Genomic DNA, 26,653 nt, shown 5'->3' with positions numbered 1-26,653 from the left:
GCATAGCTCAGGGCTCAAAACTAGCCAAACACATACAAAGAAGTTAGGGACTACGGCATGTTGTCAGCAAAGTCTTGGAGCAACAACTTTGAAAAATACTAGGAGGAAGATGGGGACAAAAGCTCAGCTGAAGTGAAGCACCTCTGATCATCTCACTCATAGCACAGATTTCTCATATTCACAAAGAATACACATATCTTGTCATAAAGGGCAAAAGGTATTTATAACAAAGAGGATGAAGAATGCCATTGTTATTGGCAAAAATACAGAATGGTGTCTGACAGATACCTGTGAACTTTGATCTATTTTTTCCTTTTCTGTCACTAGATGTCAGTGCAGAATCTTTAAGAAACTAACACTGTTAAAGTGTTGGGATTCATTATACCACTACCTCTGTTGATATAACCCCACAAAGCAGCCACACTAAACAGGAAAAAAAAAAAAAAAAGTCAAAATAATCAATAAAGCATGCTGATCTGCAAACAATGGAGCAAAATGCAAGATATAACAATGCCTGTATTTTACAGTAACTAACTGCATCTTATTACATCTCCAGAAATGCCCGCTTTTCACTAAGATAAGAATAGCCAACCTTCCAGTCCAAAACCATGAGCAGTTCGAGTGCAGCACATACATGAGTACACGTTACAAAATTATCAGTAAAGCTATGTATGTATTGCAAGGAATATGCTTCAGAATTCAGATTACACAGAAATAAGACTGCTGACCAGCTTTACAGGATGGCCCGAGATGGTGCTGCATGTTACCAAGGTCATCACAATGAAGTAGTGGATCAAGGGACTTGTCACCATTTGTGGCCCCATTAACAGTCCCCTTCCTGTTCACTTCTTAGTACATAGCAGAGGCCTAGTGACACTCAACCATGGGAAGATTCTGGTATAACTTGACAGAGCATTGGCCAGAGCTGCCTTAAATCGTCAGCAATGTTAATTTTAAACTAAATTCTGAAGTGTCATTTTCACTAGAAAATACATAAACCAGTAGCAGCTTTTATATAAGCACCTATCTTGAAGTGCAAAAAACCACACCCCAAAATCAAAAGCCTCAAATACATAAGTCCAACATAGCCCCTTAAATAGCAGGGATTATCTTAGGATCAGTAAAACTGTTGAGGCAAGCTAAGCAAATGCTAACTGAACATAAGTATCTTTGCTAGATACAGCAGCTAGTAGAACTTTGAAGCTGGAGCAGATACACAGGGCCCAAAAAGACACATATTTTCAAACTTCCGGAACTAAGAACAGCAAAAACCCTTACAAAAGGAGTAGAAAGAAGAATGATCACCACAAAAAATTCCTTACGCTCAAGAGGTCACCACTCATGCGACTGTCCAGGAGACAAATCACATGCATGTCCAGCATATGTAAAACTAGTTCTATATCACTATGAGAAGACAGAATTGTGACCACTATTCATTATTATAATTTTCTTCCTGAGGAATATAATGCAGGATACAGTTTCACAGCTTCAGAAAAACAGAAAGTCAGAATACTTGCATTAAGGGACTTCTGAGCATCTCCACGCACCTTCTGTGCTGCAAAAGGCCATGTCTTTTGCAAAGATCAGTAATGTTAAGGCAACATTATCAGCCTTTAAGAGAATCAAGGTGCACGCCTAATAATTTGCAAAGTGTAACGGAGAACACCAATAGTTATAACTCTTGAGGGATTTACTAAGCAGGAGTGTAGGGGGCGGAAATGAGGCTGGAAACTGGGTCAGATGAATGCCAGAAAGCAATAGTGGACAACCAAACAAGTAACTGTTTACTGAGTAAAACAGACTCTAAACGTGAATGTGTGTGTGTGTGTGCACGCACATGTGTGCATGTGTGAACCAAAACACAGTATCACCAGTTAGCTAATACAAAAGAGATTTGGCATATCCTCTGCTGAGACAAAATGTGGCACCAATATTTCTTTCAAATAAACGTGGAGCAAGGGACTGTCTGCAGGCTATAGCTCAGATTTGAGGATTTCAAAACGCAAAAATGTCACAATATTTGCATGAAGTTATATTCATAAATCATCATATTTCTCTTAGCTAGTAAAGAGTTTTAAAACCGTCATTTATTTAACCTCTAAATCCATCCATTAGAAGAAAGGTAAAAGCAGGAGGAAGAAGGGCAATACAGAATGGATCCTTCATCATCTACCCGAGAAGGATGAGAGAGATGCTGTCAGCCATACGGAATTAAAGCTAAGGTGCTTGAATGCTTTTCAAATTTTTCAATTTCTGTTTATCTGTGCTCTCCAGTAGTGGCAATATGTAAACTCAGGAAGGCTGTTGAGCTGAAAAAATCTGATTTTGGGGGGGTCTTAAGATCTTAAGCAGTTTAAAATTACCAGGTCTTGAGTGGTTAGAAGCTGCCACAACACAGAGTTCCAAGTACAATTCAGTGGGAACACTGCAGTATCAATTCATTTGCCTGCTCTCATTCCCCTTTCGAATATTCCAGCTCATGGGGTGGTGGTGGTGACCCAAATAATCTTGCAATTATTCAAGTCTGGAACAGTTACTAAGCTTTCCACACTGCTATTGTTGACATATAACACTACAAAATATTGACAAGGACAGTTAAAACACAATGAGCCAAAAAAGCCCCAGAGAAACAAAGACATGATGCTCTTCGTAGGCATGTTGTAAAGAAAAACAATCTTTCATTTATGTTTTCAACATTCCTGTCCTATTGTCTTCAAAACAGAAATGTTTTACCAACATACTGATAAGAAATACGCTGCTGTCACCACAAAAATCTTTAGTTGATCATACCGAAAGCTTAGAAGCAACGCATCTTCTTCCTTCACCACAATCGCTGTTACAAACATACTTTAAGACTCAACTATCCTGTGACCTGTACCTATTTTCTTCACATCAAATTAATTCTCACATACAACGAATCACAGCATGCTACCACAGAAATTAGATTATAGGCACTGAATACAAAAGCAATTTTTACAATCAAATTAGCAAAGACCTTTGATATAGCACATCACCACAAATCCCCACACGTCACTGAGAACCTTTCAGGAAAAACAGAAGCTAGAGAGAAAGAGGAAAAAACCCACAACCAAGTCCCTGATGAAAGCAGCATGTCATACAAATTGTAAATGGTTGAATCACATTATATGCACATGTGGGTGCATTACTTGATAGAAAAAACAGCATTTTAAAACACTCAAATATCTAACTCCAGATTGGATAACCCCTTTTCACCACAAGAATAAAATATTACATTGCCCAAATGTACCATTAATTACAAAACAAGTTTAGTAAAGAAGAACATTCTAGCTACTGTGAGGTACTGAGTAGTATTACTGAAAAAACCTGAACAACCAAAAAACTCCACAACAAAACAAAACCCCAGAATCAACAAAACTCCAAGTGCTCACCCAGAAACATTACTATCTAGAAAACTAAGCTACTTAAAGGTCAAATTACTTTCCCATGCATGGCTCAGCTGTTACGTAGCTCTCACATGCTAGTTATATGTCCATTAAGTACGGGTCAAACCCATGCCATTTTACTAATATCAGTCTACATTTCAAGCCATGTCTACATTTCATACATAGATAACCATCCCAATCACCAGTTGACACTTTAAACGTTTGCTATTTGGGGCTCACAGCAAGCTGAAAACTTAAGACTTCCATATCATTCTGAAGATAGAGTAGGATCAGCAAACTGATGATAAATCTGCTTCTTGAGAAATACTTAGTGGCCTTTAAGGTCCTAGTCCTCACCAGTGCTAAATAAATTCCAGAGTGTGCTGAAGAGAAAAAGCATTACTATTATGTGAGCACTGCCTGCCAATCTAATGGTACAACATTCTGCAGGAAAAAAAAGAACATCAATATGTGTGTATTTTTCAAGTGACCAGTATATCCAGGCTAAGATGGTAGAAACAGACAAACGATTGGAATAGCCACTTGTGTTCCAACTACTAACAAATACATTCTACTGACTACAGAAAGAGGTTCCATACACATTTCTTAAAAAGGAGTGTTGAAGGTTACTTTATCATGGTACGGTTAAAGTCCTAAACACTACTTGTTTAGCACACACCTTACTTATAGCAACTTTCCACAAAAAAAATAGAAATAACATTCATTGCAGCAGAACACCTCAAAGCAGTTCAGTCTGCTTTCTGTAACTGGAAACAACGCTCTACTTTCAAGCAAGTCTCATGCAAACTAAAAATAAAATAGAAATTAAAAAAAAAAAAAAAATCAGAACATTTCCCTTCACCCTTTTCCTTGATTTGCATGTCCATTTCAATCATTTTTCACAACATACAGTAGCACTAAAGCTGAAAACCAAAACTGCACTGGTGTTCTTAGGATCATTAAACATATTCTGAAAGTGTTCACTGACGTGAACAATCCAGTGTTTGGGGTTGTAGATTCCAGGGTCCTTACATTTAATGAAGCATTTCTAACCTTATGTTCTACAAAAAAATCTGTGGTAAGACCAAAAGAAATAACCTGTAAAATTATTTTATTTTCTGCATGTTTAGGAAGCCAAAAGCAAAGCATTAAGAATTTGAAGTTAAAATGCTGTAGTGAACTTAGCTTGCAAAAAAAAAAAAAAAAACAAAACACAAAAAAAACCCAAAACCCAACAAAACAACAACAAAAAACCCCCAACCCCAAAAACCAAAAACCACCCAAACAACTCTCACTGAAAAAAAAAACAAACCACAAAGCAACAAATCTAAATGTGAAGAGTACTTATCACTAGGCCCAAGAAACACAGATTTTGGTCTTTTAAATACAGTTTGAAACAAAAGCCTTGCTTTCCAAATTCCAAATGCCTCTTGAATGTGGGGCTACAGAAGAATTCAGAACACACAGTGATATCACACCAAGAACACTCTTACAAACAAGCACAAAACCCGCCATCATAGGCTTGATACAGAGTTCCCCACAGACTTTTGACAGGTGTTATCATATTGGCCACCTTTTAAGTTTAGGCTTCCTGCCAGCAATTTCAGCAAGAGTGCATTTAAGCACTGTATTTTATGAGCAAAGGTTCATCACAACAGAATTGTAGCCTAGCAATTTTATTGAGACTCTGCAAATAAGGAAGCACAACGACTATGCAGTGCATTACATGCATACATCAGTAGTGTGGGCCAGTCAGAAGGTACAAGACAAAAGTTAATTCTAACAAAAACACATGCAACACTTAGTGTGGTATTTCCTTTCTAAAACATATGTTAACATAGGACAGAAAAATGTTTTGCCCTAAAAATTTAATTCCTTATGTGTCTTATGCAAACATATGATTCTTTTCAAAAGTTAGAATAACACAGAGAAGGAAGACAGGTAAAAAACTAAGACCATAAACTGTAATGCTTTCAGGGTAGTGCTGTCAAGATATGGACAGCAGTGAAAGCTATTATGGGCAGTATTGCTTTTTAAGCTTCTTGTAGAAATATAAGTTGTTTTTTTTTTGTTTTTTTTTTTTTTAATTTTTTTAGTCCAGTGGAGCATTTTAAGAAAAGCAAAAATAGATCAAACAGTTAAATTGCAGCAACTTGCCACAAACATGTGTCTAGCTGCAGATCTCCACAGCTCTACTGGCCTTAAACGTGGCAACACTTAACAAGAGGAGAATATATTTGCTTACAGAAGGACTGAGCTTTAAATAAATAGGTCGCCTGCAGGCAAAGTGTGACTTGGTTCAGATGCCAAAAAACACTATTACCCCCTTCCTCCTACTTTAATCTCTAGATAAAGCACCTCTGTATTCCTCTTGGGGAAAGCTTATTTAAATAACCAGGATTGTGCAAGAGGTGACTGACTTCTGCGGAATGAAATTACATGTTAAGATTTTGAGTCAAGAGATCAATTCAATAGGAGAAATGGGAATTTCAGTGCAATGTTCATCACAGAACACTGTGGGCCACTTCCAATGCAGGCTTCTCAGACCTCTGAAGTCTCATTTATCTTAACACAAAAGGTTGAAGAGCTTCTGAAACACAAACTGGTCAAGTTTCACTAGGTGTACATAAGAAAACCAACAGTTAAGCTTCTGGATAAACATACACACACACAGAAATCTTACAGAGAGAACTAGCCAGAGAAGCATTTCAGAGACTAGGACATATATCATCCCTTACGACCTTTGTTTTCAATATCATGTAAGTGACAGAGATATATTTACTGTATCTTACTCTATTCCTGGAGATGCTTTATTCGAGACAGCATACCAATATCACCTAGAAGGAAGGGTTCTTCGCATGAACCCTCCATGCTGTTCACTACATCCCTTTCTGTCCTTAGAAGATACTCTCCCCAGTTTGACTTCCATGGCAAACATGCTCTACCACGAGTTGGACAAGTCACCACTATACTGTCTGAGTGGAAACGGATCCAGAGAGCTCATCTCATTCTCAGAATTAATAAGAGAAGATACGATCATATGCAAAGCCTTGAAGGTGTTCCTGCATGAAAAAAGTTGGGTTTTTTAATGTTGCAAGATGACCTAGCTTATAGCTTCCCTCTTTACTACATCTAAGACTAATCTGTATACACAAAAGAAGTTCTTGTCAACCATCAATTTTTAATTTTGGGGATTGGACTTTAACAGCGTTATATACAATGGGACACTGAAGATGACCTGTAGCCATGGCAGGTTATCTGCTGCGACTTGAGCTGACCTAGTCAATCGCTACACCACGTTAAAGTGCCACATACCCACAACGAGCTGGACACACCTGAATCAGAGGTTGTCTCAGTAAGTTCCAGCAGCATCTAGCTTGGGACATGCACCCAAACAGCTCTCCGTCAAACTGCACAGTCTATCAAAACCAACAAAGTAGTAACAATGTAACTTATAAATGACAACTTTCTGAAAATAGTATAGCATCTGCATTGTTGAGGGTAGTCTAGGTTCTTACTATCTGGACAACTAAGAGATAACTTTCTTTCAAGGATAAAGCTTATTTTGCAGCCATAAACAAATATTAGAAGTAGAAGCAAATGTAACAACTAGTGATAGAAGAATATTTGTTAAGAATCCAGGAAATCCAAATTGTGAAAGCTCTTTCTTCAACCTGTATCTTATTGCTGACATGACACAAAAACTCACCTTCCCATTCAACAGAGAAAATGAGCTCTTATTTTTCCCAGTAATAACAGTAAAACCTCACAAGTAGTCTCCCTCTGTCATGTCTTCTGTTTCTTTCCTGGAAGCATCCTATGCAATTTTTTTTTTTTTTTTTCTTCTTCACAGGAAACAGAAGTGACAATCTTTGCTATCATTGCAGGTGATGAATTGACTACAGCCTTGTTGGTCCCTCTGCTACTGCCAGTTCACACCACTGGCACCAGACCTATTCTTCGCAAGTGGAAAAAATCACTCTTCATTTAATGTTCCAGACATTAACCCAGCAAACAGAAGACTGAATACGCTACATAAAAACACAAGGTTCATGGTTCCCACAAATTCTTGACTGCTTGCTAGTCTAAATGACATAGAACACCCACCTATACAAAGCAGAAACAAGGTACAGTTAAGAAAGGGAAGGTCAATTGTCTGCTTTAGATGATTTCAACGAGGGGAGTGTGTGTGTGTGGGAACATATCTTAAAACCAAATAATTTTATTGGGTCATTTTATAACCAAAACGAAGAAAATACTAATTCATTTCCTTGTTTGCTGCATTTTCCCATTCCTTTCTGCCAAGTACATACAAGCACACATCAACTATTCCAGAAAGGTGAAATTTGAAGATCAATGACACAAAAAGACAGGAAATGTAGTTCTTCAAAGTCATGACATTGTACACGTTCTCACATTTGCTAGAAAAGCCTGCATAGAAGCATACACATAACCAAAATCCGTCCTTTACTGCTGACAAATAACTAAATTAAAGACCGCAACTGCACATAGGCAATCTTACTGTACTACAATTCTCCTAATTAAGTGCCATTCTTATATTTCGCTCCCATTTCAAAAATGGGTAAAATAGTGTAATTCATTATGTGCATTACGCATTTTTTTTTTACTCTCTGACACTCTACATTTTGTCTCTAAAACTGAAACATTTGTTTTGCTGTAAACGGAAGAGCTACAAAATCACTCAGTACTGCATTTTTTTTTTAACAGAGAGTCTTTTGTTTAAGCTTACCAAGATGGAGATTGCCTTAAAATAATACATATCATGAAACAAAAAAAAAGATTAATCCATAAGAAAGCTAAGCTCCACAAAATGGAAAACTTAAATCATCTAAGACTGCAAACTCACCATGTTTGAACATGTAATAGCAGAATGAAAACAGATCACTCTAACACAGTAACAAAATATGCATTTGGAACACTGACAAAATAATTTCCACTCTCTTTCCCATTCTCTGCAGAAGACAAGGTATGGAGGCAGTTCGCTTGCATGCTTCCCAGAGGATCATGGTTCTAGGTTTATCATATACAATAACAGTGGCGAACCATAACAAGGAAAAAAGCCAACTGTACTCCTCCTTATCAAATGCTCAATATATAACTAGTGCACGTATCCTGTCTTTTTCTCATCAGTTACAAGGAGTACTAAGAAAACACCAGGTGCCCTTTACTGCAAATTTAACCATCTATAGTTGCAAAATTCAAAGAAATAGTTCCCAAGGCAACCATAATTCGCTCAAGCAACACACACCATTCCCTTCCTATTACTCCATATTCTGTTAAGTGAACACTCCCTATGTGATGCACCATACATACAACTGTGAACAACATATCAGAGGAAGAGGCAAGGTGATTAATGTAATAGCTATCAAGTGATATGGACATGAGAGTTTTATATTACACAGTTAAAGCTTTAGGGTTTTGTTGTTGTTGGGGTTTTTTTGTTTGTTTCTTCTTTATGGGAAGAAAAATTATGCTCATGTCACTACTGCCATGTTTATAATAGAGGTGCTAACTGTTTTCTTTTAAAGAATGATGGAGGAAAAAAAACCAAACCCATACACAAAACCCAAAGAACCCCACTCAAACTAACCAACCACTTGCCCCCGTATCAGTTGTGTGTAAATTCTTTTTCCCTTGGCGAGTTTGGGGTAATTTAAGCTTCTATTACAATTCTAAAAGGAGAACTACCAACTAAGAAACTTTCTGTGTCAAACTGGTAATTACATACTAATAAAACAATCACCTGAAAAGTTTTTTTTAGTCTTCACTGTAAAAAACGTCCCAGCAATATCTTTATTGCACTGTCATTTCAAAAAGCATCCTTTGCTACTTTGAACACTGTGAGCACATGATCAGCAGCATTACTTTCCTTATACTCCAATTCCCTGTGTGTATTAAGCCAGCACTATTGCTAAAGCTCTCCTGTCCTCCTTTGGCCTCTGCCTGTTCATTTCCATACAAACATTCTCAGCCCTCCTTACGCTAGCAAACATTTATGTAGATGCAAAGGCAGCTCAGATGAAGGAACCAAGCTGGGTTAAAGCTAGACATCCAAACCAAATTGTGAGCTGTCACAGGCCTCTTGCTCCACACTGCTGATGTTGGTGTTCAACCCTGGAATAAAACTACCCCAACAAAGTAGTGAGCCAATTCTGGTAGGTCAGTGCGCTGAGATATCTCAGTTCAAAGTCTATAAGCACCCAAACAGCACTAAGGAATCACAAAACAGCCAACAATCCATCTGGGTCATAGTGCTGGGGAAACCCAGGAACCTCCCCCTCCTGTCCCAGCTTGGCATTTATACTCCCTGCACACAGGAAAGGGGAAGAGTACAACCGACTCTCAGTGGTGGCAGAACACCATCAGGCCATTTTGTGCTGATTCACTCTAACCTAGACATAAGCCAGGTTTGTTTCAATGCAGATCAGGCCTTAAATGTGGTCTATGTGTAGTTGCTTAAGTGCTTACAAAGCAGAAGAGAAGGGGAAAGCATGGAAAAGGAAGAAGATGCCAGGAAAGAGAGGAACCATCTTCCTCACCAGCAAAGCGGTAACAAGTACACATGGGATTATAGCAGTGCATAGCCATATCTTCTCCCAAATATATCAGAGAGTAAAAAACAGAAAAAAAACATTGACAGCAAGTACAGAACTACAAAACCTGTCAGAAAAACCTCTGCCCAGACACTTTAATTAGGTTTAAAACCAGAAAGTTTTCACTTGTTTGCAGATTGTGTCTCCTGTTTCATTCAGAACTTTTATTTTTTGGGGAAAGAGCACATTAAGGAATGTAACCAGACCTGAGATCACCGGGAACTTTTTGATATAAATGCTAAAAAATACTCCAACACCAAACCAACCAATCACCAAAAGAACCCAAAAAACTTTTCACAGCAGACTCATCTAAAAATGTTGCTAAAACATTCTTCAGATTGGCTTCTCGAGTCCATAGCAGAAACTGCTGTTACTCCAAAGAAAGAAAACAACACAGCCAGACCACAGAGATGGTTGAACTTGTATGACAGATCAGAGCAGAGCCCAAAACCAAGGACATAACCCTCATGTGGGTAGCAACATGTTCAATTGCAGTAATATGGCTTGTAAAGGGGAATGACACACAAGTTGGAAGAGTTAAGGAACCACTAATCTACATCTGGATCTGGAACATTAGAAACCTGAACCTCTTGCATCATGTAGCTATGCGCCCCCATCACAGATCAAAGGGTTACTCTAGCAGTCTTGCACAAGAAAAAACTTCTATGTTTTCTAATGTTGTCAAGTGAGCAAGCCTAGTCACAGGCTGTAGTGAAAGACACATGCTGCTGTGCCGGTTTTGGCTGGGATAGAGTTAATTTTCTTCACAGTAGCTGGTATGGGGCTATGTCTTGGATATTTGTGCTGAAAACAGTCATGAAAATACAAGGGATGTTTTAGTTATTGCTGAGCAGAGCCTACAAAGAGTCAAGACCTTTTCTGCTTCTTCACCTCACTCCGCCAGGACAAAAAGCTGGGACAAGACACAGCTGGGACAGTTGACCTTAATTCACTAAAAGGATATGCCATACTACGTGACATAATGTTCAGTATATAAAGCTGGAGAAAGAAGGAGGAAGGGGGAGTCCTTAGTGTCATAGTGACTGTGTTCCCAACTAACTGTTACAAATGATGGATCTCACTTTCTTGAAGATGGCTGAACACCTGCCTGCTGATGGGAAGCAGTGAATGAATTCCCTGCTTTGTACTGCTTGTGTGCAGGGTTTTTGCTTTACCTATTACATTGTCTTTATCTCAAACCATGAGTTTTCTCATTTTTACTCTTCTGATACTCTCCCCCCTCCCACAGGAGGAGCAAGTGGCTGTGTGGTGCTTAGTTGCTGGCTGGGTTTAATCCATAACAGCTGCTTACCAATTCTCTAAGCAACTGCAGAAAGGAAACCACTCAAATGTAGAGCCTGGCAAAATACAAGCCCTTGAATCAAGAGTTCAAGAAATATTTTACAGCTCTTGTTGGGTGATCCTTCAGCTAATAATAACAATATCCCCCCCCAAAACCCACCAAACACTCAAACTCAACTCTCCTCCCCCTCAAAAAACACCAAAACCCCCCAACATAATCAAACAACTATCCAACAAAACCACCCAGAACCCTGAGTTTGTCTCCCTAGTTGCTTGTTATGAATCCCATCATTGTAGCATACAAATTCTACAGGACACTGAGATGTGCTCCTAACAGTACATGAAGAAAGCACTACCTCTGTAGCAAAGGAAGGGAACAGAAGCACAAGCAGGCCAAGCGATAGATAAGAAAGCACAGTTCGTTGCTGAAGCAAGAATCAAACCAGACACCTCCAATCTACCTTACCCCCCCCCCCACACACACATTATTTTTCTAACAAATGTAAGGAAAAGCACCTAAAAGGCTTTGACTGCTTTTCAAAACCAAAAAGAAATTATATCCGAACATATGAGACAACAATGTCTTTATCGCTGAAATCTGACTGCCACACTCCATTTTCCTGTGGTTAGCAGATACCAAACCTGAAACCAGTTAAAGTTTTTTGAGAATTCTAGCTGAAGCATTCAGAGCATGCAGTTACCAACTATCAGAGTTTGGATATCACAGAAGTATAAGCAAGTCAAACAACAGACAGTTCCAGACACATAATCTGAACAATCAACCCTGCATAACAAACTTTTGAAACTTATTGCATTACAACAAGCATGAAGTACTTTCAAACTCATTTGAGAAGCTGGGCTCTATTTTCTAATACACTGTCCAAGCCAGTGTTTAAAAGTGCTTGACCTACAGAGCAATACAGCCTTACATCTGCCTGTAGGTTGATACAAGTCTGTACAAAATATGTAACCACTTCCTGACACATAGGTAAACTGGGTATCTTGAGGGAAAAAAAAAAGACAAGTCTAATGCATTTTATTTTCCAAAAGTATTCCCTTAACAGAATAAATACTCAGCTGATATCTTGCTGTTCTTCTTGTCTCCAATCAGCCAAAGCTATTGTGAATAAGCTAACCACACACATGACATTGCCTGTTACTGCCAGCTTTATGTAAACACTGCAAAGAATATTCTAAACTACTTTCTATATGCAGTATTTTCTACAATAACTGCAATATACTTCAAGCAACTGTTCAGAAGGATGAACCTAATGGAAGACCATATAAGTATCTGTTCTTTCTTTACTTGAAGTCTTAAGTCTGAGAGCTTTCCTCCTGTTCACAATCTTGTTCAATGCCACAGTGCTTTTCAGAACTCAAACCCTCCATCCCAAACATTACGTAATTAGTACATGATGTGCTTCAAAGTCAAAGCCACAAATAATTAGTAACACACTCCAATCGCTAATATACCTCATAAAAAGAGCGATGAAAACAGAAGCAGGGACTATCCCAAAAGGCAGTCCAGCTAAATTCACTTCAGACTCAACAGCTGCCCTCAGCTGTGCTGCAGTACACTGAAGGCACAGGTACATCCTCATACCTGGGACAATTAAGAAGTGTGGAAGACAGACTATGCTGTTTTCACTGCACCCCACTCTGCAAGCAAAGCTTGAGTGAGCATCCCCGCAGAGAAAAGAAGGTCGTCATCACCCTGGTCCAAGGCCAGCACAGCCCTGGCAGGTCCTCTGGGGGCAGCCTGGTCCCCCCAACGACCCACACCGGCAAATCAAAAACTAGCGGGGCTGAAAGAGACCTTTAAACTTATCAACTCCAAACTTTACTCCAGGACTACCAAGGCCACCACTAAACCATATCACTAAGTGCCTCGTCTATCCAGTTTATAAACATTTCCAGAGACAGTGATTCCACCACTGACCCGAGCAGCCTATTCCAATGCTTGCCCACCCTTCGGTAAAGAAATTGTTCCTAATATCCAGTGTAAACCACCCCTGGTGCAGCTTTAGGCCGTTACCTCTTGTCCTGTCACTTGTTACTGGCGAGAAGGGACCAACCCCATCTCACTACAACCTCCTTTCAGGTAGCTGTAGAGAGCAAAGCCTGGCGAGAAGAGTGTCTCCGGCCCTAAACCAGCTACCACCGCGTCCCGCCGCCGCCACAACCGGGGACCTGGGAGCACCCGGCCCCGAAGGTTCCCCACCGCCCGACGCGGTGTCCCGTAGGCCAAAGGAGCTAGGGCCCGCCGGCCCCAGGCCCAGCGAGGCGAGGCACAGCAGCCGCCACCATTGGAACCGCACGACGCCGGCGACGGCCGCCACCGCCCGCCCCACCGCGATCATTCCCCCCGCCCGACCGCCGGGGCCTCACCTCACCGGCGGGCGGGAGCCGCCGGGAGCCGCCAGCAGCCGCCACCGTATTTCGAAAGATCCGCCATTTTCACCCCGTCACCACCGGTCCCCGCGGCCCGCCCCCGCCGCACCTGCCCCCGCCGCCCCGCCCCGATCTGCCCCACCGCCGAGCACCAACTGCTTCCGGACCGGCAGGGAAGGCGGCGGGCTCTGCACGGACCCCCCGGCCGAGAAGGAAGCCTCAGCGTCGCCGTCCTCTCCCCCGCCAGCTCCTCCCGCCCCGCCGCCGCTCCCCGGGTCCTTTTGAACCCTACCGCTCCGCCGCTGCTTTGGGTGCAGGTGATCTCAACGAGCAACGGCGATGGGACCCGCCGAGCGGGCACTCCCCGCGGCAGCGGGGCGACCGGAACGCCTGTGCCCGAAAGCCCGGGGAGGTCGGCGGGGCCGCCCGGGAGCCCGCCCCGCGGCAGGGAGCGCGCCCAGCGGGGCCGGGCCTGTGTCTTTCAGGCGGGAGGAGGTTGTCAGCGCTTTGCCGCTCTCTCCTGGGCTTTGCCACTGCCCCCCCGTCAGCGGGGCTGTGCCCCCACCCGCTTCTTCATCCTCCTGCCGCCGCTTTCCCGCCCCTCGCACTCACCGGGCGGGCGGGCGCTCTTCCTTCTCCTCCTCCTCCTCCGCCACTATTGCTATGAATGCTTCTCGCCGCCCGCTCCCCGCGCCTTGCGCCGCCGCCGGTCCACTCCCCTCCGCTACCGCTGCCGGCGGCCGTGGCGGCGGCAGCGGCCGGGACGAAGCCGCCGTGTTTGTTCAAAATCACGCGCCCCGCGCCATTCCCCCGCCGCATCCCATAATACTGCGCCTCGCCGCCCTGGCAACCGCCGGCGCGGCGCCCCACCCCGCGCTTCCGGTACCGCCTCCCTGCCCGCTTCCGGGGTCGCTCGCCGCACGGAAGGAGGGCCCGGTGCGGCCTGCGTTCGGCTGGCGTTGGTCCGTGTCAGAGGCCGCCAGCCGGTGCGGTTCTGTACGTGTATATTTATACACATGTCGCTGCGCGGCCCCGAGGGGCACGTGTGCGCGGGGCCCGCCTGAGCTTTATCCTCCGCGGCCGACTGCTGCCTGCTGCGGGCGCTCCCTCCTCTCCACGTGACCCCGCCGCGCTGCGGCCTATCCTGCCGGCGGCGCGGCTCTATGGTAAGAGGAGGCGCGCGTCGCGCCAGGGGGACGGCGGTGGTTTGGTGAAGATGGCGGCGGCTGTGAGACAGGACCTGGCGCAGCTGATGAACTCTAGTGGCTCGCACAAGGACCTGGCGGGCAAGTGAGTGCCGGCGCCCGGCGGGGGGGGCGAGTGGCCCTTGGGAGCGGGGAGAGGTAGAAAGGAGGCTGCCGGCCCCTGGGCGGGCAAGGCGGCTCTTGCCGCACGGCCGCCCTTCTTTCAATAGAAGGAAGATTTCGCTTCGTGATTCTGTCATCTTTTGTTTATTTATCGTTTGTAACAACGATCCGCTCTGTGCTGGCGGGGTCCCGGCCTAGGCTTGGGGCCTCAGGAACCTCGTGTATGTGCCCGCAGCACCTCAGAGCTCGACTGCATGCCCGTCGGCTGCGCGAAACTGATAGGCCAGGGAATTTGTTTTCTGTAGATGTCAGTAACCCCATTATTCTTATTTTCATTAGTGTGGGTATTCTGGATGGCAAACGTTGGGGTTTGAGCTACTCACAGTGCAATGTGTAATGTACACTTTCTTTCCCCTGAGAATTCGGTCAGATGTTGGTCAGTAAACAGAAATTCTTCCCCAGTCCGGTTGCTTATTTTCTAGAGGAATTGCTTCACTTTTAGGAGTTCCTTGTAAAAACTTGGGAAGGAGCCTCTCAAAATGTGGTTTCGGGATGCATGTAGTAGTACTTAACCAGTATTGCACATGCTGAGGTTATGGCCCAGGCAAAGTGAATTAGTTTCATGAAGAATGAAAACTGGAGCTGTCATTTTTTGCAGAAATAAACACTTAAAAATGCAGAGGCTGTGCCTATGCTCATATCAAGTGGCCATAACATTATTTATGTCCTACTCCCAATGCTGTTTCTCATTCTCATTGAGTATGGCAATTTGAACATTTGACTAACTTTATTAACCTTAATCGGTGAGTGATGTAATTGTTATTACTTTTTCTGTGCACTATCTTAGGGACATAATTCTTTTTTTAACTTTAAAATTTACATATATATAGATAAAATAATGAACTATGTTATCTGAGAATCTAGTTCTGGGATACCAATTCCAAGTGAATGTTGCTGACATGTGAGCAAAAATACTTGGGAAAATTGCTACCTCAAGAATATAGAAAATAAAAGTGTAAGTAGGGCTCTGACATAGAAAATTTAATAAAAGAAATGCAACTTGTTAGTGAAAAAATGTGCCCTATGAGTGATTTTTTATTTTTTTTTTTATTTATCTGTGGACAGATATCGTCAAATATTGGAAAAAGCCATTCAGCTGTCAGGTGCAGAACAACTTGAAGCTTTGAAAGCTTTTGTAGAAGCAAGTAAGTGCATCTAGTGTAGTTGATTGCACACTAAGTGAAGGCCAGAGGTCTGTGGGATTATTTGTTAACTCTGTGTGAGGCTACTTAAATAGGTGGTATTTTGGTCCTATTGGAACTCAAACACAAATAAAAGAGGAACAATCATCACCACATTCAGAAGTTTAGGGAGAATGGGCTTGTAAGGTTTCCAAGTGATAACAGCTTTCTAACATGTCAGTGTGACAGGGTCAGAAGGTAAAAACATCAAGTAATCTCTTAAATGCTAAAATTGATACTGAATGCCAGGTGGTATTTAAACTAACAACCCCCTTCTTTTCCCATCTCAAATTGGTTTGAAAAACTGTCAGGAAGAAATGATAGCGTAGGGTTGTTTTTTTTTTTTTGTGTCGTATTAGATTTTTGGCTAATAGTCTACCTCTATAAATTATGCCAGTTACGATTTTTTAAAGTTAAGAATAAGCTTAGTGGAATTTAGCCTAATGGTTTATTTTGTCCTAGATGTTTCAGCAACTGAGAACAGTGTTTCAGGATGAAACATCTCTCTAAACTATGAATCAAAGTGAGAAATTAATTATGTCAGTTTAGAACTCTGGTGACCTCTAGTGTAAATAAACTTTCCAAGAAGGAAAAGAAAAATCACCCTCTAAAAAACCAAAGTAAACCCCCCAAATTTCACATGGATACAGATTTTGAAACTTGAACTACTCGAAATTAATCTAAAAGCAAGTTATTGCTTACAGTGAAGGCACTGACAAGCATTGCATCTATCTTGTGTTTTTCTTCCATGTGTCTCTGAAACAGTGGTGAACGAGAATGTCAGTCTAGTGATCTCACGTCAGCTACTGACAGACTTCTGTACACATCTTCCAAGTCTTCCTGACAGCACAGCCAAAGAAATTTACCACTTCACCTTGGAAAAAATACAGCCCAGAGTTATTTCATTTGAAGAGCAGGTGAGAGATCAGTGACAGGGAGTTTTTTGTTTGCAGGCTTGGCTTTGGGTTTTTTTTTTTCTGCTTATGATTTTAAGTCTTCAAAACTGTTCAAAACAAATGTTCCTACTTAGAGTCCGGTTTTGCATTCCTGTACATGCAAAACCTGAACGAAATGTAGAGAGTATTTAGGATCTTGCGAAGAGTACAGACTTTGTCACTTCATCAGGATGCTGGGCGTTTAATTCCTCTGCTACAGGAAAATGGCCTCTTAAAATGAAACAGTGCTTGAGCTACTGGGAGTACTGTTGAGAGACATACTGGTTCTTACTCTGTGGCATTTTACACAGCTAAAGGAACAGGCAGGTGATGTAAAGAGAGAAGCATCTTGACAAATAGTTTTTGTTTCAAAATAAATATGTGTGCATTTCAGCCATAATAATTTTACCAGAAAAAAAATGTTCTCTTGAATCATGGTTCTAGTTAACTACGGAATGTGCAACAGTTGCTTTTCAGTTCAGTCCTCGGTTTTGTTTGTGAGCATTCACCATCATCTGAGAGCTTTTACAGATGATGTTTACATAAAAAGCCTTTAGGATCTAGCATTTGAGAAGAAAAGCAAGGCAGTTTCTACCATGATTCGTATTTGCTTCTCTTTATCTTCTGCCTTTTTAATCAGCTTTTACTCCCAAGTATTAACTGAACATGCTTGCCTATATGTTAAAATGATTATGCATAAATTAAATCCAAGACATCAGATAATTCCTTTTTTTTCTACCCACACTCTTGCATATAAAACCCAGATTATAAGCACTGATATTTCACCTGCTGACAGGTGCTCTACAAAGTAGAAGTTTCTGCATTAGGAGCTAATCGTAGTTCACCTCGTTCATATCTTATAGGCATGGTATGAGGTATAGCTACAAGAAATGGCTTGTGAATCTTGGTGCACCAGTTCTTGAAAGCCTCGTTTCATCTTTTTAAAAGCTTTATAAAAGGTTAATACGTATTGGTCCTTGAAGATAATTCCTTTTAGTTTGTCACAAGCTTAAGTGAAAATGCTGTGATCCAGCACTCATATTTAAAAAGCTTGGTATTGAAGTTTGATCCAGGAGTTCCACATAGGACTTCTCATGTGGGAAGAGTTGCATGTGTGCAGGTTGCTGTGTCTGTGGAGCTAGGGTATTGGTTGAGGGGATTCATGAAAAAGAACAAATACTGTGCAGGTTAATACAGAACCATGCAACTTCTATAGCATTTGCTATTACTTTTGTTTTTGTTGAGGTCGCTTCAATAAGGCAACATCTTGCATCAATCTATGAGAAAGAAGAAGACTGGAGAAATGCAGCACAAGTATTGGTGGGGATCCCTCTGGAAACAGGGCAAAAGTAAGTGCTGTGCTAGACATAGTTCTGGGTTGTTAAGTATGTTTGCTCCCTTTGTACTTAACTAGACCAGTGAGTGAGAATTTTGGGGTTGCATATTATCCCAGAGTTTCAGTAGCTGATGACAGAACTATTGTCGGATGATGAAAGCATAGCTTGATGCGACAGCATGTTTAGTGGGTCAAAATACTGCACTGGAAGTTTTGCAATGTTTATCAGTCTTGTTGATAAACAGCCTTTTTGATAGTATTTCACAAAACTGCTTCTAAGTTATTGGAAGGTTCTTGGAATGTGGCAGTTCTTCCATGCGTTTGCCTTTACAGTTCACAAGGAAGACATAATTTGAAATTGGATATTAGCAAATACAGTTGAGGGCTTCTGTGGTGTTTTGTGGATTGGTCTAGAACTCTTTCTGTTACTTTTCTTTGGCTGTCCTTTCTATCTTTCTCTGTGTGCATGTAGAAGGAATTGCTATAGCGTTTGCGTATTTAGCACCCATTTGTTCCACTTGAAGATTGCTTCTTAACTGAAGCAATCAGCGGCTTAAAAGACTAGTCCACTGAAACCTGATTATTAGAGTGTACATTTGTCTCTTGGTGGACAGCATTATTTCTGTTAGTGTTTGTAGGAGCCAGTTCTTTGTTGGCTTTCATCTCAAATTTCCTTACCCTGAACAGAGCATACTAATTTTGTTGTTACAGGCGAAGAAAGCAAGGTAAAGTAAATGTTGCCAAATGTGTAAGAATCAAAATATATGTTTAGAACAGTTAAGAGCAAGGGTAGTTGTGGAGCGACTCTGAGTACTTGCTTTTTTTTTCTCTACAGACAGTACAATGTAGATTATAAACTGGAGACCTACCTGAAAATTGCCAGACTGTATCTGGAGGATGATGACCCAGTTCAAGCAGAAGCTTATATTAATCGAGCTTCCCTGCTTCAGAATGAATCAACTAACGAACAGCTGCAAATCCATTATAAGGTTGTCTAACTTGCTTTATTGCTTTCTCTTTCTAAAGAGAGGTGATTCCACATTGAGATGTTTTTATACAGTGCCGCTAAAACTTTCATAATGAGAAAACAGACAAAGGGGAAAGCTTCTAAGTGTTTTTGGGAGCTTGAGAGCCTCATCTTAGTAATAATTAAAAAGCTCATTCTTTATGATTTGAAGATAAGTCTGCAAAGGTTATTTAAATGCTGGCTTTACTGGCATTATTGAAAATAAAACTTAGGCTTCAAAGTGTCTGAAATATTGTTCAAAATTTTACCTTCACTGTTGTCTGTAAATCTAAGTAGGGAAATAAATCGCATCCAATATTAGGAACAAGTGAAACTTCCCCCTCCCCCTGCGTAATTAAGTAGTAGGTCCCATCCATAAAAGTAGCTCTAAGTCTCAAGTAATGAAGTAATTGCTAACCTTTTGTGGGTTTACTGTGTACATAGTTCATACACTGATTTCTCAAAGCATTTTAGTAACTGGGATGAGCAGTGATAACTATAGTGTGACAGTACTAATCAGGAGGTGGTGGTGGTGTTTAAAGTTCTACAGCACAAAGCAGATGTGCCACAAGCTCATGAGCTGTAACTTGAGGGGGTAGGGGTGGGGTGTGTGTTTTGGTTTGTTGGTTTTTCATTTTCTTTTTTTTCTCCCACTGTGTTTTAAAGCATGCACTCAGTTGGAAGAGTAAATATTTTCTGTAAGCATTTAGAAGGCTTAAAGGAAGGGAGAGAAGAAAGATCAGATGCTGTTACAGTGCTGAAAGGAAAAAGCAAATACTTGAAACGTACAAATTGCTACCTAAGTGCTAGCTGTCAATGTCAGTAGTGAAGGGGAAGTTTATGTAAGTACAGTGTCAGCTGTACAATATTTCATTTACTTAGTTTCTGGCATTTAGACATTTGCAGTGTTTAACATGTGAATAGTGCTGGGAAATGCACTTTCAATTCCTTTCCTTGATGCTTTAGTAAGGGCTTTGCAAATTGAGCTAATAATTCAAAGACACAGATTTCCTTAAGATGCAGTGAAGCTGTATTTATGGGAGCTGTCACTTGATAATGTGTCAATTTATACACCGCTATATTATGCAGCCACCCGTGTTACTTTTTTCTGAGACATATTTTCTTTCTAGGTTTGCTATGCTCGAGTTCTTGATTACAGAAGAAAGTTCATTGAGGCTGCCCAAAGATACAATGAGCTGTCCTATAAGAGCATAGTCCATGAAACTGAGCGACTGGAGGCATTAAAGCATGCTTTGCATTGTACTATTTTGGCATCAGCAGGTAAAAAACATGGTACATTTTTGTTTGAAAGACCCAACATAGGTATTTCATATCCTGTGAAGCAAGTCAGCTTGTACATTACTTGTAGGGAGAGATCTTGTAACTAAGATTTGATGAGGAATCCAGAATTGTGAGCATGGTGTCAGAATTGCCTATTGGCATACTGTTAACTCAGGGTTGGATTAGTTATGTGTCTTTGCTAGTGATAAGGTGGCATCTTGGCTAAAGATGCAAAAGATGGTCAGTGTTTTAGCAAACTGTTTTTTGAACGGAACACAACAGAGTTTCTTCTTTGGTAGAGCTTTGTTGGTTAATTACATTTATTGAGGAAAAAATCATGATAACTCTGTTGTTTACCTCTAAATACTCAATACTTTGGTGATCGTTTAGGAGGATTCTTCTTGACTCTCCTAGGACAACAGCGTTCTCGCATGCTTGCTACGCTCTTCAAGGATGAGAGATGCCAGCAGCTAGCAGCCTATGGGATCTTGGAGAAAATGTATCTTGACAGAATTATTCGTGGAAATCAACTGCAAGAGTTTGCAGCTATGCTAATGCCTCACCAGAAAGCAACTACAGCTGATGGTACATATTTCTTGAAAGCCTTGTAGCGTTAGGTCTATCATCCACAGGAGTTAGATTTGCCCAATGCAGTCAAGAAGTGTGATGGAAAAGAATTTAGTATTGCTTATGTGGTTATTTTAAAATTATTTCCCAACATGTTACCCTCAGTATAGTTTAATAGTAAAGCTTCTTAGCCATAGTTGATCTTTCTGATTGGCTGTTAAAGGTTTTGAAATATTCTTATAGAAGATAACTTGTGAAATTGTTTTCTCTGTCCATGTAGAGTCTTCACTGACAGCCTCCCAGGGTTTCTATCCTTGCCTCATACTTTGAGTCTCTGTCCTTTTGAACTTCTCCAATTCTAAGGCACTGTTATAAATAGGATGCCTAGAAACATGTGATATGCATGAAGCCGCAAATGGTCTGTACAGATGATAAATTTATTTGAACTGCTTCCTGACTTGGTTGGAAGATGACCGATAGTGAGGGGGTGACTTGGACCTTGCACTCTCCAAATCTTTTTCTGGTCCGTTTCAGTGACATATTAGCTCTGTTCTTGGAACCTCTGAACAGTGAGAAATATGTGAAGTAGTGACTTCACTGAAATCTTAAACACTCTGGTCTCAATTTTCTGAATTAGAAGAATATTGAAGTGGAAAAATACAGAAACATGAAGCACCTCTTAATCAGGAAACCCTTCCTAATGAACAATACTTATTGATTAAGGACAAATAAACAACTGTGCAACCACAGAGGTGAGAACTGATTAAGGGTGCTTACTGACAATAAGCTGCAGTCCTTTCCTTGGGTCAATTTGTGGCTGTCCATGTAAGTTAAGGAATGCAGGTTAGTTGGTATTTAATAATGTGCTTATCTTCATCTGAAGGTTAAAGGGCAAATGAGTTAAATTGGTAAATCAAGAAGGGAGAAATTACATGAAGGGTTATCTTCATAAAAGCATAGTAAGGGACTGGTTCATTTTACTGCTAAGTACTGTAATGAATAAAAGAAATGCGATAGCCTTTCCATTTGGCAAGCTAGGGACTGATCACAGAAGGTAAAACTCCCTCAATTCTGATGCTGAGTCTTGTAGGAAAACCAAGGGCTCTGCTAGAAATTAAATAAAAGGGTTTAAGCTGCCTGTCTTAAAATCAGCCATTTTATCCACCATCCATTTTTTGTTCACTTTCCTCTGCATAGCAGAACATTGATGCAAGGCAGATGCATCTGGACCTCATGCACACATAACCCCTTTGTTTTCCATTTGCTCTACAGTATAAACCAAATATTTTAATCTTACAGTAATGGATTTTTTTTCCTCATCTAACCCATAAGGTTCCAGTATCCTGGACAGAGCTGTTATTGAACACAACTTACTATCTGCAAGCAAACTTTACAATAACATTACTTTTGAAGAGCTTGGAGCATTACTAGAGATCCCTGCAGCTAAGGTATCAGTTTTCTACATCTTGTAAAAACAAGGAGCATCAGAGACATGAGAAAACAGCTGTAGTAAATATTAGGTAAACAAGTTAAATATTAAGAAATAATATATTATGAGGAAGATTAAATATCTAGCACACCTTATGAGAAGGAAAGGTACACAATGTGGAATGAACAATAGAGGAGTTAGATCCACTGATAGTATGCCTAATCATTTCATAATTCATGTTGTTGGTGGGTCCCCAACCCCAGCATGTGGAGTTGTTGAAAAACCTGTAAGGGCTATTAAGTCTTAATAATTTTAAACTTGTTTCAGAATGGAAGGACTTTCTAACACCTTTCTTCTGTTATTTCAGGCAGAAAAGATAGCATCTCAGATGATAACTGAGGGTCGCATGAATGGATTCATTGATCAGATTGACGGAATTGTTCATTTTGAGAGTAAGTTCCACCACAGTAATTTATTTGTTTAAGCAGCACACAGAGTGAGCCTTTTGAGTGTTGCCTCACGGAGGAAGAAAATTGCATTTCTTAGTATCTTCTGTCTGAAGCGAGCTTCCTGTCTCTTGCTGTGGCCAGGAGGTGGCAAAGTTTGTCTTAACGGAGGACCACACTTTGCCCACCCTCCCTACCAGTCTCTTAACTGCTGGAAAGTGTGAATTCATTCCATCAGTCTCCATGTAAGAGCAGGTTCACCAGGAAGTTTCCTGTTCAGTTCTACTTTGCAATGCAGGAGTTAGGCTTCTGACAGGCAGCCAAAATTATTATAGCTTTTGAATAAAAAAATGATGTAGTTGCCAGGAGTGTTCCTCTTTGAGGTAGGTGGGGGCAGTGGCAGAAGAAAATGTTACAGTTGAAAAGGCAAAGTAATCATCACTAGGATTTACATTGTTTTGTATGTCTTTTGTTTGATGTTTGTTGTTGTTGGTTTTTTTTTTTTTTTGTTCCAGCTCGTGAAGCTTTGCCAACTTGGGACAAGCAGATTCAGTCACTGTGTTTCCAGGTTAACAACCTACTGGAGAAGATAAGTCAGACAGCTCCAGAATGGACAGCGCAGGCAATGGAGGCCCAGATGGCTCAGTGACTGTACAGCCATTGTCTGAGTGCAGGCACTCAACCACCTGCTGTGCTGGAGGAGGGAAACTGATCAGGACTGTGAACCAAATGAATAAACCACATCATTTCCACACCTCTGCTTTCACTCTGGTTTAGGACACAGTTAGGTGATGCCATGTTTGGTGTGACAGTTCCCTGAGCATAGAATGATGCTGGTGCTGTGTCTGCATTGCACTCTGCTGTCCTGAAAGCTGTGGTTTACACATAAGAGCGGCTGTGATGTCTACAGCAAACTTTGGTTTTTGTTTATTTAATTTTTTTCTCCACTGTATTGCTATAGCTTTGTACCCTGTTACTTCATAAAATGCTTGTTCTGCTGTGAAAATGAAAGTGCCATGTTTATTTTAGTTGTAATTATTCTAATAAAGGCTGGAATGAGCCTCTTGATTTATGTGTTGCAGGGACCTGGGTCTGGGGGCTTTTTCTTGTTTTTTTCCCTTAAGCAGTAACTTGAAATAAGTTGAATTTTTGGAATTATCAGTTCCAGCCCCTGAAAATGTTAAATGAAAACCACCTTTTTCCTACTCTGTTCATAAAACTCAAGTCTGAAATCTTAACTGAATAAAATATTGACCCTTATGCATTAGTGCATCAGGACACAGTTATCTGTTCTGACAGATGAAGTAAAGACCAGTTTTCCTAAGTTGTCTCAATAACATGGTAAGTGATGAGAACACAGCACATGTGAAATGAGGTAAGCCGAATATGCTCTTTATTTTATTTTCTAGGTCAGCATGAATTGGTAATTTAACAAAAGTATCTATAGTGGTTTATTTGGAACTGGAGGTATAAGAAGAAACTTAGCAGGTAGGGATTTTGTGCTACAGAAGATTAAACACCTGAAACTGGAGTGGCTGGAGAATACCATGCAGATTACTTACAACTAGGTAAAGGTATCACATAAATGGGGCTAATCTGAAAAGTTTATGCATGGGAAGGAGGTATCACAGTGACCCTCTAATGTTTGTCAGCCTGGAGTTGTGTACTCTTTACCCATCCTTATGGTCTGCCAAGTGTGAGTCTTGTGTGATTTGCTGGAGAGGTTTTCACAGCTCTTCTGGTACTGGAGAGCCAAGGCAGAGTTTCATCAATAGCTGTTCCTGTCCAGAGGTTATGTTCTACTTTGAGGTCATCCTGTTCAGGTTGTAATTCCATCTTTGATGTGAATTACCTTGGCTCCTTTTTCATTTCAGTCAAGTTATGACACTATTAATGAGGTGTCAGTCTTTGGTTCATCCTGGTCTTTTTGTCTCAAAATTTGGAGGATGTTGATGCCTTTGAGTCAAAGGTTTTTGCTTAATCCGTAACTCCGGTTCCTTGATTTTTTTCCACCCCCCACCTCCCCCCCCCCTTTTTTTTTTTTCATCCTGTTGGTGTATTTAGAATTTAGGTTTGTAGTGCTGTTAGATATTTAGAAAAAGCCGTGAGCCAAGTGGTGGGTGGTTCATCCATAAATAAGATGCATTTCTGTAAACCTGGCAGGTGACACTTCTGAAACAACTGACCAAGTACGTTACTCCTGGTTGGTCGCATTTTCTAGTTTCTCTGAGGGGGAGTGGTGGCAGAGCAGCTGTGGGAGCAGGAAGGAGCTGCCCACTAGACATCTAAAGTTCACACTAAAAGAGCAGGGGTAGGTTTTCCAGGTCCTTATTATACACAGAGGTTGGATGGCTGTTGTCCTTCAGTGTGGGCTGACAGTCCAGTATAAAGGTTTCTGTCTACTAGGGATGGTGTCTGGCGCTGAACCTTCACCTCAAATACCCACAAGGGTCATCTATCTTACTAAAGAGCCTCCTATCTTACTCTCTAACAGCAGTTGTGAATAATTTATTGTCAGTGGGAGAGCTGCTGGTAGATGGTAGTTAAGGCCAATCTGACCATCAGCAAGTCCTGAGTGTGCTGTACGTATCTTTGCTGTACTGCTTTTCCCAAGGCAACTCTGTCGAAGCTGAGAGCTAGCTTTGGCAGTTCACTGGCTAGCTTGTTTTATTTCCAGACAACCTTTTTTCCTCTCAGGTCTCCCAATTACTTTAAAGGCAACTACAGAGTCAAAACATATGTGGACAGTGTAAGACAGATACTGTCTAGGTTGGATGGGGCTTTGAGCAACCTGGTCTAGTGGAAGGTGTCCTTGCCTGCGGCAGGGGAGTTGGAACTAGATGAAATTTAGGGTCTCTTCTAACTCAAGCGGTTCTATGATTCTACACACAGTATCTGAGTAGTAGTATCCGCATCAAAAGGAGCGTGACCAGCAGGTCGAAGGAGGTGATCCTGCCCCTCTACTCTGCTCTTGTGAGACCTCACCTGGAGTATTGTGTGCAGTTCTGGTGTCCTCAACATAAAAAGGACATGGAACTGCTGGAACAAGTCCAGAGGAGGGCCACAAGGATGATCAGGGGACTGGAGCACCTCCCGTATGAAGAGAGGCTGAGGAAGCTGGGGCTGTTCAGCCTGGAGAAGAGAAGGCTGTGTGGGGACCTAATAGCAGCCTTTCAGTACCTGAAGGGGGCCTACAGGGATGCTGGGGAGGGACTCTGCGTCAGGGACTGTAGTGACAGGACAAGGGGTTATGGGTTCAAACTTAAACAGGGGAAGTTTAAATTGGATATAAGGAGGAAATTCTTTCCTGTTAGGGTGGTGAGACACTGGAATGGGTTGCCCAGGGAGGTTGTGAGTGCTCCATCCCTGGCGGTGTTCAAGGCCAGGTTGGATG

At 41.4% G+C, this 26,653-nt stretch overlaps 2 protein-coding genes across 9 annotated transcripts in view; one reads left to right on the top strand and one right to left on the bottom strand.

The window, feature by feature from the left end:
* Positions 1 to 14,738, bottom strand: part of LIN54 (lin-54 DREAM MuvB core complex component) — a 41,219-nt gene extending 26,481 nt beyond the window's left edge. For 3 of the 7 annotated variants that reach the window (XM_065689190.1, XM_065689237.1, XM_065689229.1), the window contains exon 1: positions 14,324 to 14,412. Coding sequence is in view for 1 of the 7 variants with exons in the window: in XM_065689243.1 (XP_065545315.1) it covers positions 14,324 to 14,530 (207 nt within the window). In the remaining 6 variants the exon portion in view is untranslated. Of the gene's footprint in view, positions 1 to 13,708; positions 13,798 to 13,878; positions 13,899 to 14,003; positions 14,176 to 14,323 lie in introns of those variants that run through there. The other 4 variants (XM_065689243.1, XM_065689210.1, XM_065689219.1 and 1 more) reach the window with 4 other exon arrangements.
* On the top strand, positions 14,598 to 24,319 carry COPS4 (COP9 signalosome subunit 4). Of its 2 annotated transcripts, none has more exons than XM_065689266.1 (10): positions 14,598 to 15,001; positions 16,144 to 16,223; positions 17,025 to 17,176; positions 18,440 to 18,543; positions 19,366 to 19,519; positions 20,667 to 20,817; positions 21,232 to 21,402; positions 22,717 to 22,832; positions 23,181 to 23,265; positions 23,775 to 24,319. In XM_065689266.1, the coding sequence occupies exons 1-10, from the start codon at positions 14,928 to 14,930 to the stop codon at positions 23,906 to 23,908; spliced, it is 1,221 nt and encodes a 406-aa protein (XP_065545338.1). In that variant the 5' UTR covers positions 14,598 to 14,927; the 3' UTR covers positions 23,909 to 24,319. The 2 variants fall into 2 exon arrangements, with proteins under 2 accessions (XP_065545338.1, XP_065545328.1); XM_065689256.1 differs by having other exon boundaries at positions 14,786 to 14,877.
* Positions 24,320 to 26,653: the final 2,334 nt, after the last annotated feature.

Source organism: Lathamus discolor, chromosome 1 (genome assembly GCF_037157495.1).
Source record: "Lathamus discolor isolate bLatDis1 chromosome 1, bLatDis1.hap1, whole genome shotgun sequence".
Classification (NCBI taxonomy): Eukaryota; Metazoa; Chordata; class Aves; order Psittaciformes; family Psittacidae; genus Lathamus; species Lathamus discolor.
The sequence above is the reverse complement of the archived record's forward strand: the minus strand, read 5'-3'. Positions and strand labels throughout refer to the sequence as shown.